Source organism: Ctenopharyngodon idella, chromosome 23, assembly GCF_019924925.1.
Source record: "Ctenopharyngodon idella isolate HZGC_01 chromosome 23, HZGC01, whole genome shotgun sequence".
NCBI lineage: Eukaryota > Metazoa > Chordata > Actinopteri > Cypriniformes > Xenocyprididae > Ctenopharyngodon > Ctenopharyngodon idella.
Window position 1 is genome coordinate 12,333,368 of NC_067242.1, and position 18,714 is coordinate 12,352,081.

The window sequence follows — 18,714 nt, forward strand, 5'->3', positions numbered from 1 at the left end:
TCCAGATAATTTTTGAATAATTTAGCAATATAAAAGCAATAGCAAAATAAAAATAAATAAATAAATTTAAATAATAATAATTGTACATGTTGTCTTTTTAATGACACTTTAATATTTTCTTTACAGTATAAATGAAGTATTATATTACAAATATTACTTATAGCTACATTAAATACAACAATAATAGTAATAAATGATTATTATTAGCATTATTATTATATTTAACACACATGTTGTCTTTATATGACACTTATAACAACAATAATATATTATTATTATTAAATTTAATGTACATGTTATCTTTTTAATATGACACTTAATATTTTGACACTATATATTATAAGTGAGTTTTACATTAAATTTTACATTAAAATATATAGATGCCATTTATATTTTAGGAAAGGTGTCCCTAATAAGTGGATCCTATTGGGCCCTTGACATCACAAAGTAAAAACCCCTGTTTTAAGACTGTTACATGGTTCAAGTGACCCAATTCCAAATTTTTTCCTCCCATGTGGCACAGATTGGATATGACCCACAAACGTGGAAAAAAAGCACATGAATTCCGATATTCTCAGATCGGCTTCAGGCAACATTCATTTGCCGAAATAAATCTGATATGAATCGGATACGCGCATTTGCGTTTGCCATGTAAGTGGACAGATCGGATATTCCCGTCAATGCAAGTCGTACGTCATTGAAAAAGCAATGGTGGCGAATGACGTCAACTCATGTGGACACCAGCCGTGATCGCATGACTCTTTTCAATGCCCAGGCTGCAACTAGGGCTCTCCTGTTTTTTCTCCGCCTAAGAGACCAATGTTTGCTGAACTTTAAAGATGGTGCGGAAAGCAAAAGCTTGTATTATCATTTTGTCTGTGTTCATTGCAGATTGTGCTGTTTTTACTTCCTTTTCAGCCTAAGCTTTTCTGGGTCAGTATGTCTATCTCGGGTTGTTTTGCCAAGTGTAAATGCAGATATCGGATATGGGTCACTTTTAAAAGAAGATGGTCATCAAAAAAAAAAACAGATATAGTCAACAAATCAGAATTGGGCATCAAGACCTGCAGTGTAAATGCGGCCTAAGCAATCAGAAAATTGCCAGATGATAAAACATTGAATGTGAGATCTTTTAAAATGTGTAGGAAAATGTTTAATTTCATGCATTTTATCACAACAGCTATATTCAGCAATCTTTTCTCTTTGTACACTGAGTAAGGAATATTGGTATTTCAAAGCTTGTGCCGCTTAATGTTTATTAATTGATTTAAATAATAAAACACTCTTTGATTATGAATGCATCAATTACTCAGCCTTCTAGGAGTATGTTAGTGCTTAACAACAACTTATTGACATGTACTTACATCTCACTTTGCTCTCAGATTGACTGTGTTTTCGTTTATTGGTGTCTTTACAGCTGTTGAACAATCCGAGAGCGACATTTACATGCGTTTTATGAAGTTGCATAAGTGCTATGACATCGTACCTACCAGCTCCAAGCTAGTGGTCTTTGACACAACGCTGCAGGTAAGTGCTCTAGATGTTTGTTACAAATGAAAAATCTGTCAGACATGTTATCCATGACTTACAAAATACTCATTCCTCAAAGTTGATGAAAAAAGTACAAAATAATCTTCACCATTTTTTTTCGCTCATCTCACTATTCTTGTTAAAAAAAACATTCTCATTAAGATGGCATGTCAAATAATTCTTTAGTCATTCGTTTAGATTGAATAATGGAATCAGGGTTCGTACAAGGTGCTTAAAGTGCTCGAAGTACTTGAATTGACTTTTTGAAATTTAAGTCCTGGAAAACAGCCATATTTATGAAAAGGTACTTGAAAAGTGCTTGAATTATTGAAAGACAAAATATGTGAAATTAGTGTTTAATTTTATCGATAAAACAATCATTTCGTGCAAAATTAATGCTATATTGATATTGGGCTATAAGCGTGCTAATGCTTATATAAATATCCAAGTATATTATACAGTTTTTTTTCAGGTCAATCATATATTCATGAGGGGAAAAAATCAGTTTGAATAAGGAAAGCGATATCTTTGTCGTAATATAGTTTCATTGGTTAAAGTTACCACAGTCATTGCATGTGCTGCACTTTATTTGTACCATTTTGTTTTATTAGTTTATTTTTATTTATCAATTTACCTTTTTTAGAATTTGAAAGATAATAAAGATATTGTTTGATTAGTGAGCTCTCTGATTGTAGTCCTTGAAAACCAGAAGTAGTGCTTGAAAGTCCTTGAAAGTCCTGGAATTTCATTTTAAGGCCGGAACACACCAAGCCGACGGTCGGCCGTCGGGCAGTTTTTGTTCGTCGGCCGACTAAGTTTTCTCATTGTGTTCCGCACCGTCGGCTTTAGTTGGTCCTCGTCTGCTTTTTTTTTGGCCGATTCGAAATGTTGAATCGGCGTCAGAGCTCGTCGGTCCGTCGGGCCATCTGATCATTCTGATTGGCCGTTCAGCTACTGCCACCTGCTGGTACGCAAATGCATTGCATCTTGCGCAGGCGCAGAATGACGTGCTACTTGGCCGTCGGGTGTCGAGCGTCGGTTTGGTGTGTCAGGGCAACTTTGGACACAGACACTGCCGACGTGAGCCAACCCCGCAGTCTGCTTTCGTCGCCACTAGTTCGTCGGCGTCGGCTTGGTGTGTTCCGGCCTTTACAGGATCTGTACGAACCTTGTGGAATGATTTTGTCTGATTTTTTTTTTTTTTTTGTCATAAAGGCGAAGAAAAAGAAAATATTAGTCCCATTATTTTATCTAAATAAATAAGATATAAAAGATTAAAATGGTCTTTTTTTTAATTCTACTAGTGATTTTAGGCATCACAATATTATAATATACAGTAAGAAAAGGGATATTAATTTTGGGATTTGCTAAATGTTATATTTAACAGTTTTGTTACATTTATTAATCTTATTAAAATGAGATGACGGCAAATGTAAAATAAATGTAAAAATAGGAGAAATGAGCATGCACAATTAAATATTCTATATCATCTGATATTGATAAATGTAAAAATATCTAATATCGGCAGGTAACCGATACTGATCAATATACTCTGCATCCCAACTTGAGATATTTTATTTGATCATTTTCAATCTGTATTCCATCTCTGTTTCATCTGTTAGTGCATGAATGTTTTAAAAATAATCCAAACGCTGTTATTATCATTAAAGTCTTTTTGAAGAGTCGATGCTTGTGGTCACATGGCTTCTAAGCCAATTAAAATGCTGCAGCTTTTAGAAAAGAGGCAGTTTTATTTCTATAATCCTGCTACTTTGTTTATCTCTAAGGTCATGTTTACACCTGTTATTAAGATGCGTTTCGGATCACAAGTGGGTGACAATAAATACAGGTGTAAACGGGGTGTAAAACGTTTTGAGCTTGTCCACTTATGACCACTTCCAGAGGTAGTGGAAAACACATTGCTTGCGTGGTGTAGATGCTCGTGGTCGAGAAGCCACAAAAGATGCCTACTCTCCGCCTACTAACTTAATGCGCAAACATTATGGGAAGCACTCTAGCCATACGGGATTTAAACTTTGTCGGCTGAAGACACAAGTTTGGTTTGAAGATGAAAAATGTACCAAGCACAATGTTCTCTCACCATTCCTGATTTCTAACACACCCAGTGTTCAGTGTTGTCTTGCGGCTATCAGGGCAGAAACGAAAGCTGATGCTCTCCGTATGTTTTTCCGTTGTCTCCGGGCACGTTCATATGTAAATTGCCTGAGCTTATTTTTGTCCATTAGATCAAAAGATCTGAAAAAACCCATACATTTACCTGCCCATAGACCCTCCTCGAAGAAATCAGGACAGAAGTGGTTGAAAATGGACAAAAGAGATGGATTAAAACATCAGGTGTAAACACATATGTGTCTCTCTTGTCCACTTGTGATCCGATCGTCCAAACGCATCATAATACCAGGTGTAAACAGGGCCTAACTGTCTGTCTTTCTATGTTGATCTGTCTTGTTTCTTTCCCCAGTGGTTTGTTATACCATATATTGATGTTTTTGTCTGCTGTTCTCCCAGTAGAGTCCACACAGCGCTTTACACATGTCACATACTGTGTGATCAGCACATATGTTTCCAGTCTTATCCAGTATTGCACATGCTGTCATAAACCCCTCCATCAGCATCAGTGTGGTCTGCTTGTAATGTTCAGTAGAGGCGCAGGGACCCACAGGGTCAATACGTCAATATGTGTAAATATTTGATGATGAATCCTAGATGAATGGTCTTCGCACTGCCGGCAGCAGTGGGATTGTTTTGGACAGGAGATCCAAGCCTATGTTCTTGATCATTGACTCATAGCAGTGATATACTAGCCGTCAAGCCCTACCACCCAGTTCAGAACAGTTTCCATGCACCAGAAGGGCCAGCCTTGAGGAACGTCTCATTATGTTCCTTGCCATGACTCGATTAATGTTTAATAATCTCAGATTGGGCTGGAACATCACCCAAGGAGGGAGAAAAGAGGCTCACATTATTTATTTAATAATGCCTGTGAGACGCCATGATTAATGCTTTGTTTAGCTCCATGGCAGTATCTACAGTGTTTGAAAGGATCGGCCCGCCCAAATCCTCCTTGGTGGAATTTATTCCAAGACGAGAAAGGCTTTGCAGATGCCTTTAGCTAGTACTAATGATTACAACATTTTTGGTAGAAGAGTTCCACAGGATTACATGTGGTTTCTGGTCATTTAGGATTTGGATGTATGCCTGTTGTAATCAATGGCATGCCAGCCGAAGTGTAGAACAAAGATTTGTGAAGGGCTTGGAATGAAGTATTCACTCTACAGGTTCATACAGGCCTGGTCACTCACCTCAGGTTAATATGCATGAGATATGCATGCTTAAAGATAAGGGAAGAATTCATGCATCAAAATGTGGCCCCTTCTTTGCGTGCCAAGACTTGTGTGTGTATATCATTAAAATAGCTTCAGAATTTAGTTGCTTAGAGATAATTGGTTTGAACTATATATATATAATTTTTTTTTTCATAGATATTCATATTAGTATATTAAGTAAATTAATTTATTCATTATTTAGATCATTACATTTTTAAATAATAGGCATTCATTAATATTAACAATAATATTAATATCAATTAATATTAACCCAAAACAAAAATGAAAATAAGTGCATTTGTGGTGATAGATTATTAGTAGTAGTAGTAGTAGTAGTAGTATTGTTAAATGCATTGTGGATATTTTAATTCTTATTCTTCTTATTAATATTATTATTATTATTATTATTATTATTATTATTACTATTATCATTATTATTATATGCATTATTGGTATTGTAATAATATTAATAATAATAATTGCTGTAGTAATAATATTAATATTATTGCTATTATTCAAATTAGTACTAGTAATATTGTTAAATGCATTAGGGTTATTATTATTATTATTATTATTATTATTATATGAAATGATTATATGATTATAATAACAATAAGTAGTTGTATTAATAGTAGTATTATTACTGTTGCTATTGTGTAGTATTATTTGTAGTATTTTGATTTAACACTATTATTAAACTACCCACAATGCATATGATATTATTGTGTCAATAATAATTAAAAACTGGTTCAGGATATTGTTTATTGGACACTTAGGCATTTGAAATCATCTGTATTGCTGTATAAAAAGAAATATCTGTCAATTTCCTATATGAAATGTGTCAAATTTCCCCCCCAAAATTAAAATTCTGTCATCATTTACTCACCCAGTTGTTCCAAACCTGTATGAATTTCTTTCTTCTGCTAAACACAAAAGAAGATATTTAAAAGAATGTTGGTAACCAAACAGTTGATGGGGTTCATTGACTTCCATAGTACTATGTGGGGGAAAAAAAAAACTATGGAAACCAATGGGGCCCATCAACTGTTTGGTTACCAACATTCTTCATCTTCAAAATATCTTCTTTTGTGTTCAGCAGAAAGAAATTCATACATGTTTGGAACAACTTGAGGGTGAGTAAGTGATGGCAGAATTTTCATTTTTGGGTCAACTATCCCTTTTGTTTTTTTTGCCTGTGGCTGAATGCTTAGACAGGGAATGAATGGGTTTGGTTGAAATCCATTGTGTATATGTGTAGGGTCTTCAAAGGTGTGATTAGACTCCATACTTGTGTGCATACTGCATACTTGGACACACCTTTGGAGGTAAAGAATATTTATTCCATTTAATCTGAGATGCTTGGAGCAAACAGCGCCCTCTACCTGTCACTGCTTATTGGTGTGGAAAAAATTGATTTGAGATGTAACATAAAATAAGTTTTTGTCCTTTTCTGTTTAGGTTAAAAAGGCCTTTTTTGCCTTGGTGGCCAATGGGGTCCGAGCAGCCCCTCTGTGGGAGACCAAGAAACAAAGTTTTGTGGGTGAGTATGTTATAATAATGAGTACAAAAACCATCACATTTTGATAAGAGTAACAGGGACCGCTTTTGAAAGAACAAGCGCCTGATCTTTAATGGTAAAAGCTCTTAAAGGTATTGAAATTCTTAGTACCCTTTGGTTACTGTCGTCTTATCAGTTTCCAAGAGCGTTTTCCTTATCTACGGCTTCTTAAAACGAGGGTTGTAAGTGAAGCTGCTCTTTGGCAGACTCTCTAAGGGAGTGTAACATATACATCCAGATCTCTGTGGCCCTAGAAGAGATTCAGACTTGAGATGATCCTTCCTGTCACCCTCCACAGCACTCAGCACTCCTCTGATTTAGAGTCTTATCTGTTACCATGACAAAACCCGCTCAAAATAGAAGCGTGTGCTGACCAGAGTCTCAGCATTTGCCTCCGGCTCCACTAGAAGTGAAATAATGGATTCTATGAGTTAAGCAGAATTAGCAGTGAGGAGGAAACATTCAGGGCTTTCAAAGAAATAATGTGGCAGAAATGACACACTCGGTATTTATTTATATTTAAAATACCGTTCTGCAAATGTTGGGGTCGGTAAGGTTTTTTTTTATGTTTTTGAAAGAAGTTTCTTATGCCCAACAAGGCTGCATTTATTTGATCAAAAATAGAGTAAAAACAGTAATACTGTGAAATATTATTACAATTTAAAATAGCTCATTTCTATTTTAGTGTATTTTAAAATGTAATTTATTCCTGTGGTACAAAGCTGAATTTTCAGCATCGTTACTCCAGTCTTCAGTTTCACATGATCCTTCAGAAATCATTCTAATATAATGATTTGCTGCTCAAGAAACATTTCTTATTATTAATGTTGAAAACAGTGCTGCTTTATATTCTTTTGTGATGATGATACATTTTTTTTCAGGATTCTTTGATGAATAGAAAGTTCAAAAGAACAGCATTTATTTTTTTTATTTTTTTTGTAACAATGTATAAAAGTCTTTACTGTCACTTTTGATCAGTTTACTGCATCCTTGCTGAATAAAAAAATGAATTTCTTTCCAAAAAAAAAAACAAAAATGTTTTTGATATCCTGTTGTCTTTAAAGGAATTATTTACCCAGAAATCTAAATTCTACCATTTACATAGCATTATGAAATTTCAAACCTGTATTACTTTCTTTCTTTTGTGAAACAAAAAGGAGATATTTTGAAAAAGAAATTTCAATTTAAGATTTCATTTAATTAAAAATCCTTCCGCCATAGCTCTCAATTTTTATTTGAAATAAACACGAGGAAATTATCATAGAATTCCTATTTTTGTGCGAACTGTTCCTTTAAAGGATTAGTTCACTTTCAAATGAAAATTAGCCCAAGCTTTACTCACCCTCAAGCCATCCTAGGTGTATATGAATTTCTTCTTTCTGATGAACACAATCTGAGTTATATTAATAAATATCCTGACGCATCCAAGCTTTATAATGGCATTGAACGGGATCAACGAGTATGAAGCTCAAGAAAGTGCATCCATCCATCATAAACATACTCCACACGGCTCCAATAAAGGCCTTCTGAAGCGAAGCGATGCATTTGTGTAAGAAAAATATCCATATTTAACAAGTTATAAAGTAAAATATCTAGTTTCCGCCAGACCGCCTTCTGTATTCAATTTACGAAGAAAGTGTAACGCCTCTCGCAGTTCAAAACACTTACGCTACGTATTCAGCTTACGAAACTGATGCGACGTAAGTTAAATATGGAAAACGGAGGCTAGATATTTTATTTTAACTTGTTAAATATGGATATTTTTCTTACACAAATGCATCGCTTCGCTTCAGAAGGCCTTTATTAAACCCCCCCGGAGTCGCGTGGAGTACGTTTATGATGGATGGATGCACTTTCTTGAGCTTCATACTCTTTGGTCCCGTTCACTGCTATTATAAAGTTTGGAAGGATATTAATAATAAAGGATATTTATTAATATAACTCCGATTGTGTTAATCAGAAAGAAGAAAGTCATATACACCAAGGATGGCTGGAGGGTGAGTAAAGCTTGGGGTAATTTTCATTTTAAAGTGAACTAATCCTTTAAGAGAGACTGAATAAATCAAAAAAAGAAAAAAGAGAGAGACGAGTCCTTGATTACATCAGCAGGGGTGGTAAAATCATCTAGTACTGATCTAAAAAATCTCTATAACCCAGTTAAAGTGCTTTCGTCTTGTAAATCTTGTCTTTTCATTATGAAGGAGTCATGCTGGGATACCCTCTGAACACCAACCACAGAGAATGAATGAGTCACCAGAGAGGAAACTCATGAGAGACTCAGACTGATCCACAGCATACCATGTGACTGTCTCCACTGAATATCAAATATCTAACTGTAAATAGACGTCCTCTGAGGTATCCAGGGACAGTATCTGTCCTCTCTAGAGAGATAATACAATCATAACAGACAGCCTGCAGGATACAGCTCACCAAAACCCCATACTACAGTCTTTAACAAGCCCCTGTGTCAAATATCTGATAAATATGTTGCATTTATAAATTGAATCTCAACCTCATAAAGCCTCATACTTCCTGCTTTATGTGGCCAGCTGTTGATGTTTCGCTAGATTTGCTTGTTCTCCCCAGGCTGCTGATCTGTGCTGGTCTACCATAAGCCTCTCAGTGTTGATAAAGGGCCGTTTGAGTGTGTCTGAAGTGCTGAGTCACTTACCTTACTGCAGGCTCAGGCACAAATACAGTACTTATTAAAGAGATAGTTCACATAAAAATGAAATTCTGTCATCATCTACTCACTCTGATATTAATTAGCAGGGTTTTAAAACCTCTCACCTCTGAGAGCTCCTTTAGGATTCTCTGTCAGCTTAACTCAATCACCACAACGGGTCCAGCACCTGCTTATAAAAACCTCTTCAGCTGAAAAATGAATAATTTGCATGGCGATCAAGGGAATATGGTGCTGTTCTGTAAATCCACACTGTCAGTTGAGTACAGCGCACTTCCTTTATGAACTCAGATTTGTGTGCTGATTGTTCTTTTGAACCGGTTTTGATTCGGTCGAACTGATTCACTAAACATTTGTGAATCACTTGACAGTATGAACTTATGTTTGAGAGTTAAATGGATATATAACAAATACATTATTTCTTTATTAAGTCAAACTGATTTGCAGAGTGTTTGTGAATCACTCATAAAAACAGTATGAAACTGTAAGACAGGGGCAGTGCTGGATAGAAACCTATATAGTATAAACTATATAAACTTTTTTTATAAATTAAATGAAATAAGTAACTTAACGTATTGTTTTATTATATAGTTAAATAATTTCCAAAAAAATAAATAATAACAATATTAAATAAGCTAAAAAAAATTATTTAATTATTTAACACTGTTTTCAATTCTGCACGATTTTTGTAAAATGCATTATGAACTGTATAAAACTCTAAGGTGGGTGAAATGCTGGAATCATAAACAATATTTGATACAATCTATCATTTAGAAACTTATTCGTAAACACTGTTTTATAGTCTATAAATTAATATATAAATATATATATATATATATATATATAATATATATATATATATATAATATATATACATATACATTTAACTATATGCTAAAAAATAATATATTCATAATAAAATCAAATTATAATAATAAACTATATATAACTACTATATCTTTATTTAACTACATTTACATTTAATCATTTAGCAGACTATCTATCAAAAATAATATATATATATATATATATATATAATATATAATACTTAGATATTTAATTTCTGTTTTCAATTGTTAGTTTTTTGTCAAATGCATTATTCCAGCCTTTTTAACTACCTCACAGTTTTACTCTGAAAGATCTTAAGCCTGGAACACACCAAGCCGACGAACTAGTGGCGACAAAAGCAGACTGCGGGGTTGGCTCACGTCGGCAGCATCTGGGTCCAAAGTTGCCCTGACAACACCAAACCGACGCTCGACACCCCACGGCCAAGTAGCACGTCCGTTTTGCGCCTGCGTAAGAAGAAATGCCTTTCCGTACCAGCAGGTGGCAGTAGCTGAACAGCCAATCGGAATGATCAGACAGCCCGACTGATCGACGAGCTCCGACGCCGATTCAACATGTCGAATTACAAGTGATTAACAAATGTTTTGCATATTGATTTGACCCATTCAAAGAAATTAATAACAATTTGTTCACAAACCAAACAATGCTGCGTATGGTTTTCTGGAAGCACTATTGAGTGATGACTGAAACAAATCAGTACTGTTAATCAGAAATCAGACCTACCAACTCTAGGGATTAGAATATAAAGTACGTTTTTTAGACTGACACCATCCAAACCAGCACTGCATCCGAAATTGAATACTTCTCTGCTATATAGTATGCGAAAAACAATATACCAAAAGAGTAGTGTGTCCGAATACATAGTATTCAAAAAACAGTAGGCAAAAAGTCCCCGGGTGACCTACTACTTCCGCCGGGTCCCTACCACTGCTCAAGTCCTGAAGCGCCACAATCCCTCATTTCTTCTCTTGCTGATTAAGACTGAGGCCACAATGTAGGCCAGCTTGACAGGAGCAGATAAAAATACACCCTTCATCACCTTTTAATCAACAGAGTGATTACATTGGTGGTGTGAGCGTCTCAGAAACTCTCTCTGCTCTCCTCCGGCACTGATTTAGCCATAGTCTCCAGTAGTCTGCTGCCAGGGTTTATGTAATGTTGTAAATACTGTCCTCTCAGTTAACAGTCATCCCTCATATGTGACTCTTCTCTAGGACACAGCACATTGATGTTGACCTACTGTCTCCTCTAGTATCATGTTCATCTGTGTGGATGAATAATGTTAAAGTGCTATATGACATTTTTTTTTTTTTAGCTCATGGCTGGCATAATGCCCAGGGAGTACCTCCTTTCTCACTGAGCTCCACTATACTTGGTGAAGTGAAATTGATATCGGAGACCCCATGCTCTCGTACAATCTCTTTTTACTGTTTATGGGTGTTCCAAATGAAGACTAAAGAAGAGTTAATTCCCTTTCACAATAGAGTCTTAATATGTCTTTCTTGTTTCTCTGCAGGCATGCTAACCATCACAGACTTCATCAACATACTTCACAGATACTACAAATCACCCATGGTACGTAATGCACTCTTTCTTATGTTACTTTATTTCTAGTTTACTCTTAGGCCTGAAACATACTCTCAGTTTCAGACTCCATTGTGATAAGAAATGTCATATTATTTTTAGTTATTCAACCATTCATTAATTTATTTATTCATTCATTTATTTTTTTTATATATTTTTCTGACTCCTGAGCTCAGTGTGATCCTGAACACAGACATGGCATTCCAGAAACAACTCAGTGTTGTTGTCTTTTGTGCCAATAATTGCTCTTGCAAAGAGTTGCTTACAATATAATTCACAGCTGTACAACTTCTCTTCCTGCTCATCAGTATTCATATAGAGTCTTGTGAATTTATTCAACAGCAAAAAAAAACCCACTAATCACTTTGAATAAAAGCAAAATCCTCTCTCATTTATTTGGAAACGAAACGCCCCATCAGTTCTATTCTACAGGAAGCAGTTGAGAATGCTGTAAAGCTTCTTCCTGCGCTTGGAGGGAAAGCACAGCTGTGGCTTAATTATTTATCTTCATGTGCATATGCTACATACTGACTATAATCTCATGTAGACTAACAACTCCACACGTCCATGTGTTTGTCAGGATGTCAGGAAGAATGAGAATGAGCTGTTTTTAGGGACATACCATGACACCATTTACAGTATTTACATTTATACTTTACCATTCAGAAGTTTGGGGTCAATAAGATTTTCAAAAAGCCTCTTTTGCTCACCAAGACGGCCTTTATTTGATCAAAAATGCAGTAAAAAAACAGTAAATTTTGAAATTATTACAATGTGTTTTCTATTTTGATACATTTTAAGCTGAATTTTCAACATAGTGTCTTTACTTTTTATTTAACGCACCCTAAATAAAAGTATTTCTTTTTAAAAAATCTTACTGACCCTAAACTTTTGAACGCTTGTGTATATTATTAATGAATGTAACATTTAATTTTACATTTACATTATATTTTACTTAAAAAAAAAAAAAAAAAAAAGTGAACTGGAAGAATAGGTCATTCAAAACTCACCCATATTTATATATAAACACCCATTCAGTATCTAGCAATTTAGCCTGATCTAATAAACATCGAACTGTGAAACTATCCGAAGAGGTTAGTCAATCATGACAGAGATCATTTATGCGCAGAATTCTGAAATAGTCTTTATAAGTGAACTTTATATCTAATTATAGAATATGTCCCCTTTAAGTACTGGCACACACTCGCTGACACTCTCTCCCCAGCATTTCTCCCCAGAGCCTCCAAGAAATCGTGAGCTTCAGCATTAACCCATTTTCATCTCCCATCGGTCATTATCACGCACTGAAAGGTCACACACACATGCAGGCACTCGTGCACACAGTAATCATTAGCTAATGTATGGAAACAGGAGCCTGCGCATCCTCTGATCAGCCGTGCTTTTATGATTAGTCATGTGGGTTTCGACGTTACCCTACATCAGCAGTGTGGTGCGGCTCTTTAATTGGTGCTTCTGTGTGTTTAGGTGATCTGTGTCTCACTTTGACTCAGTCAGTGTTATCGCTCTTTCAGGAAAAAAAATTTGGGTTTGCGAAACTTTGACGTCATCTGTCTTTCTCATTTGTCTCATTGGTCAACAGATGTTTATGTCAGATTGTGTTGCATGCAAAGTTAAAATTTTCTCAGGTGTTGGTCAAATGAGGGATGTTAACTTCACAATGGCTCAAGAGTTTTTAATCTATTTAGGTAACACTTTACAGTAAGGTTTCATAAGTAAACTACTTTAGTTAACATGAACTAAAAATGAACAATACTTCTACAGCATTTATTAATCTTAGTTCATGTTAATTAAAGATTTACTAATACATTATTAAAATCAAGAGTTGTATTTGTTAACATTAGTTAAAGGATTAGTTCACTTCTGAATGAAAATTTCCTGATAATTTACTCACCCCATGTCATCCAAGATGTCTTTCTTTCTTCAGTCGAAAAGAAATTAAGGTTTTTGATGAAAACATTCCAGGATTATTCTCCTTATAGTGGACTTCAATGGACTCCAAATGGTTGAAGGTTAAGATTAGTTTCAGTGCAGCTTCAAAGGGCTTTAAATGATACCATATGAGGAATAAGGGTCTTATCTAGCGAAACGATCTGCCATTTTTTAAAAAAATGTTAAATAATGGAATGTTTTCCTCAAAAACCTTAATTTCTTTTCAACTGAAGAAAGAAAGACATGGACATCTTGGATGACATGGGGGTGAGTAAATTATCTGGAAAATTTTATTTGAAAGTGGACTAATCCTTTAATGCACTGTGAACTAACATGAACAAACAACGAACAACTGTATTTTTAACTAACATTAACAAAGATTAATAAATACTGATAAATACTAATAAATACAAATGTATTGCTCATTGTTAGTTCATGTTAGTTAATACTTTAACTAATGTTAACAAATGAGACCTTATTGTAAAGTGTTACCAATATTTATTATAAAATATGCTCATCTACATAATGATAATAGTTATTATTTTTTTCTATTATAAATGTGTATTATTAATAAGTTACATTATATATTGCTATTATATTTAACCTATAATTCAGATATTTATGTTTTTTAATAATTGTATACTAATTATTATTATTACACAAAATAATTATAAATGTTAACATTATCATTATTATTAAATTTATTATTATTATTATTATTATTACATCAAATGATTATAAATTATATTTATTTATATATTATATTTTATATTATTTTATTTTAAATAGAATAATAACGATAACAATAATAATAATTATTATTATTATAAAATAAATATGTACATATTACATATTTACATATTGCTATTATATGTAACCTATAATTCAGATATTTATTTGCTTTTTAATAATTATATACTAATTTATAATAATTTTATGGATATAATATTTAAATGTCATTCTTGTCATTATTATTATTATTATTATTATTATAAATAAATATGTATTGAGAGTTACATATTGCTATTATATGTAACCTATAATTGAGATATTTATATGCATTTTAATAATTGTATACTAATTTATAATAATGTTATGTAGTAATATTTAAATACAATAATAATACTTTATTTTTCAATTGATACATTTATGAATTTTTTATACTATGTTACATTTATGATTTTATTATACCATAAGAATTTCATTATAATGTGAATGTAATTTGAGTAATAGTCTCTTGTTTTGGTTTAGGTACAAATCTATGAGCTTGAGGAGCATAAAATTGAGACGTGGAGAGGTAAAAAATTTGCAGAGGGTTTTTTTTTTTTTGGTTTGTTTTCTAAATGTTTTATTTATTTATTTAATTATTATTATTTATTTTTTATTTTATTTTTTTACAACAGAGCTCTATCTACAAGAAACATTTAAGCCTTTAGTGAACATATCTCCAGATGCAAGGTAAGAGCAGTTCATTTTTGTTAACATGCATGTTATTCTTTGCCTTACAATGGGAAGTCTGTTTTGACAGTACATTAGTGTAGTGAACCGCTAGAGTTCCCACAAGCCCTTTTCCTCTCATATATTGCCCTTTCCTGTAAGAATTGTGCTGTTTGCTCATATTTTCAGTGTATTAAATTATTCAGTGCACGTCGTCTTGGAAGAACAAAACTCTGAATTTCATCAAGGTCCTCTGAAGTCGCCCTTCTGTTCCTCAGGTCACTGCAGTGAAATTGACTTTCTCTGTCTCTATATCATGTGTGTTTCAGCATATTTGATGCTGTGTATTCACTGATCAAAAACAAGATCCACCGGTTGCCCGTCATCGACCCCGTCAGTGGAAATGCACTTTATATTTTGACGCACAAAAGGATCCTGAAATTCCTTCAGCTGTTTGTAAGTTCATCAATATATTTCTATATATTTTGTGCATTTAGTAAGGTTTCTTTTGGCTGTTTTTTTTTGGCGGGGTTTGGGGTTTAACCGACGCTGTAATAAAGTGCCCAGTCATTTCCTCTAGAGTGAATGAGGAAGGAACTGAATGAATAAGATGAAAAAGCGCAGAGGAAGGGAGGGGTAGAACAGATGAAGAGGAGAGAGAATAGTCTCTAAATTTTTGTAATCTATCTAATCACAATTCCATGGCCTTTTATATACCTCAACATATAAACTGCTTCCATTCTCAGGAAAATGTCACACAAAGCCTTTGAAAGAACGACTGTGATGTCTGAGCTTTTACGTTGCACTGCAAGGGAAAATAAAATGCACTTTATGTACTAAGAATTCTTAGAAAGTGTTTTTTGTTTGACAAAGGCTGTGCGGACAGCCAATATAATTACTAAATGTTTTCATGTAGTGTGAATTATGAAATATTCAAAAACAGACACAGTAGCTTGTATTTGTGTGTCACAGGTATGTGAGATGCCAAAGCCCGCCTTTATGAAGCAGACACTGGAGGAGCTGAGCATCGGGACCTACAGCAACATCGCCTTCATTCACCCCGACACGCCAATCATCAAAGCACTCAGCATCTTTGTGGAGAGGAGAGTGTCAGCACTGCCTGTGGTGGATGAGTCAGGTATGATTCAAAAGAAAAATGCCAGATATTGTGTATTTGAATAGAGTGCAACAGTAAAAGCATTGTTTCTGGAAGCATTTTTTCCATTCATTTCAACCACAGAGATTTTAAAAAAGTCTTTGTCAAAGCGTTATAAGCCATGAATCATAAGTCATAACATTACAAACTTGGATTTGAAGCAAAAAAGTATTTGAAAAATCGACAAAAATGTGAAGGTACAAGAATGTGTACTTAATGGCTTTAGTGAGGAAAAGAACTACAATCCCATGAAGCATTGCGAACGGCATAATCAAATTAAAAACGATGGAGAAATATAAAACTATGCATTTAAAAATGTTGGTTATATATATAAAAACAATATATTTTAAGTTTATTGCAAAATCTGCATACATATACAATTATTTATGTATTTTAAAGGAACACTCCACTTTTTTTGAAAATAGGCTCATTTTCCAACTCCCCTAGAGTTGAACAGTTGAGTTTTACCATTTTCGAATCCATTCAGCCGATCGCCGGCTCTGGCGGTACCACTTTTAGCATAGCTTAGCATAGTTTATTGAATCTGATTAGACCGTTAGCATCTCGCATAAAAATGACCAAAGAGTTTCGATATTTTTCCTATTTAAAACTTGACTCTTCTGTAGTTACATTGTGTACCAAGACCGACGGAAAATGAAAAGTTGCGATTTTTCTAGGCCGATATGGCTAGGAACTATACTCTCATTCCGGCGTAATAATCAAGGAACTTTGCTGCCGTACCATGGGTGCAGCAGGCGCAATGATATTGCGTAGCGTCTCTCACAAATGTCTCCATGGTTGCAAGGCACGCTCCCTGTGCAAGCAGGGGGTCACAGGTGCTGCGTAATATCATTGCGCCTGCTGCACCCATGGTACGGCAGCAAAGTTCCTTGATTATTACACCGGAATGAGAGTATACTTCCTAGCCATATCGGCCTAGAAAATCGCAACTTTTCATTTTCCGTCGGTCTTTGTACGCGATGTAACTACAGAAGAGTCAAGTTTTAAATAGGAAAAATATCGAAACTCTTTGGTCATTTTTGAGCGAGATGCTAACGGTCTAATCAGATTCAATGAACTATGCTAAGCTATGCTAAAAGTGGTACTGCCAGACCCGGAGATCGACTGAATAGATTCGGAAACAGCAAAACTCAACTGTTTCATACTAGGGGAGTTGGAAAATGAGCCTATTTTCAAAAAAAGTGGAGTGTTCCTTTAAGAACATAGGGAGACTGCATAATTTGATTACATAATTCGATTACATAATTTGCATTGTTTTATATAAGTAGACCGAGTTAAAGAGCTCTTTTGGCTTTGCTAGTTTCGACTCTGGTGGAATTTTCGGTCCCACTTTATATTAGGTGTCTTTAACTACTAAGTAATTTTCTGTACATCATCATGGGTAATGTAGTTTTTCACCACAAATTCTACTGTTAAACATGATTATTTTAAATTGTTTATAAGTTTCAATATATACAATATATAAATCAATTTCCCTATGGAGAAAATGAATCAAGTTTTTACTTCAGGAACCCGACTGTTGCACTCTATACTCTTACACTCATGAACTGACTCATTTAAAACTTAATGACTTTTTTCTTTGTATTTTTGACTTTCAGGAAAAGTTGTGGATATTTATTCCAAATTTGATGTCATTGTAAGTATGTAATGTATTTATTTTGTTAATTGCGCAAAAACGTTTGACCTATACACCAGACGTTCATTATCTTTGTGTGTTACTAGAATCTTGCTGCTGAAAAGACGTACAACAACCTGGACATTAGTGTGACACAGGCTCTGATGCACAGGTCACAGTACTTTGAAGGGGTCATGAAATGCAACAGATTAGAGACACTGGAAACGATAGTAGATCGGATAGTCAAGGCTGAGGTGAGCTTTCCTACTGTCTTCCTTTGTGTCTTCATATATCTGCAACATTGATATTATGACCAAAAAATCCGCTTAGTTTTAGGTATTCTAGAGCTGCTCTAGTTAGTTCTAGAGTCGCTCTTGGTTACGAGATATTATATAGTTTCTCTTGCAAACAGAAATTCAACAGTTGCCCTTGCTCTTGGTAATGTTTTCTAGAGCAGATCTTGGAAATAAATATGCAGTTGCTCTAGTTTTTGCAGATTTTCAAAATTTCCTCTAGCTCTTCATAGGCAAGGCAAGTTTGTTTATTTATAAGTTTATTTTAGAGCTACTCTAGGCTACTACAGAGGAGATATTCTAGATCTGTTCTGTGTCCTAGATACTCTAGCACTGCTCTAGATGCTCATGTCTTTCTGTTCTCAATCAGGTGCACAGGCTGGTGGTGGTGGATGAGAACGGCAGCATCGTGGGCATCGTCTCTCTGTCGGACATCCTCCAGGCGCTCGTTCTTAACCCCGCAGGTATAAATGCTCAGCATTCCTAAAGCTCATTTCCAGCAGGACCTTCCTCCTCCCGACCTCTCTCGCCCGAGCCACAGGTACTACATACACAGGTTGCCTGACACACCTCCACTGCTGAGGTCACGGAGACGATGCATGACCGCTGCCTGGCTCATGATGTGTGCGAGGATGGCATGTGCTAACTTATACTTTCTGTTTCCACCACAGAACATGATTGGCTTTGATTC

General features: G+C 34.7%; 1 protein-coding gene across 5 annotated transcripts in view; it reads left to right on the top strand.

The window, feature by feature from the left end:
• prkag2a (protein kinase, AMP-activated, gamma 2 non-catalytic subunit a) overlaps positions 1-18,714 on the top strand; it is a 72,890-nt gene that overhangs the window by 50,445 nt on the left and 3,731 nt on the right. For 4 of the 5 annotated variants that reach the window (XM_051881502.1, XM_051881501.1, XM_051881503.1 and 1 more), the window contains 10 exons: positions 1,418-1,527; positions 6,336-6,417; positions 11,484-11,542; positions 14,753-14,798; positions 14,905-14,959; positions 15,268-15,394; positions 15,911-16,076; positions 17,714-17,751; positions 17,838-17,984; positions 18,394-18,487. In XM_051881502.1, the coding sequence (XP_051737462.1) occupies positions 1,418-1,527; positions 6,336-6,417; positions 11,484-11,542; positions 14,753-14,798; positions 14,905-14,959; positions 15,268-15,394; positions 15,911-16,076; positions 17,714-17,751; positions 17,838-17,984; positions 18,394-18,487 (924 nt within the window). Of the gene's footprint in view, positions 1-1,417; positions 1,528-6,335; positions 6,418-11,483; positions 11,543-14,752; positions 14,799-14,904; positions 14,960-15,267; positions 15,395-15,910; positions 16,077-17,713; positions 17,752-17,837; positions 17,985-18,393; positions 18,565-18,714 lie in introns of all 5 variants that reach the window. The other variant, XR_007927799.1, reaches the window with a different exon arrangement.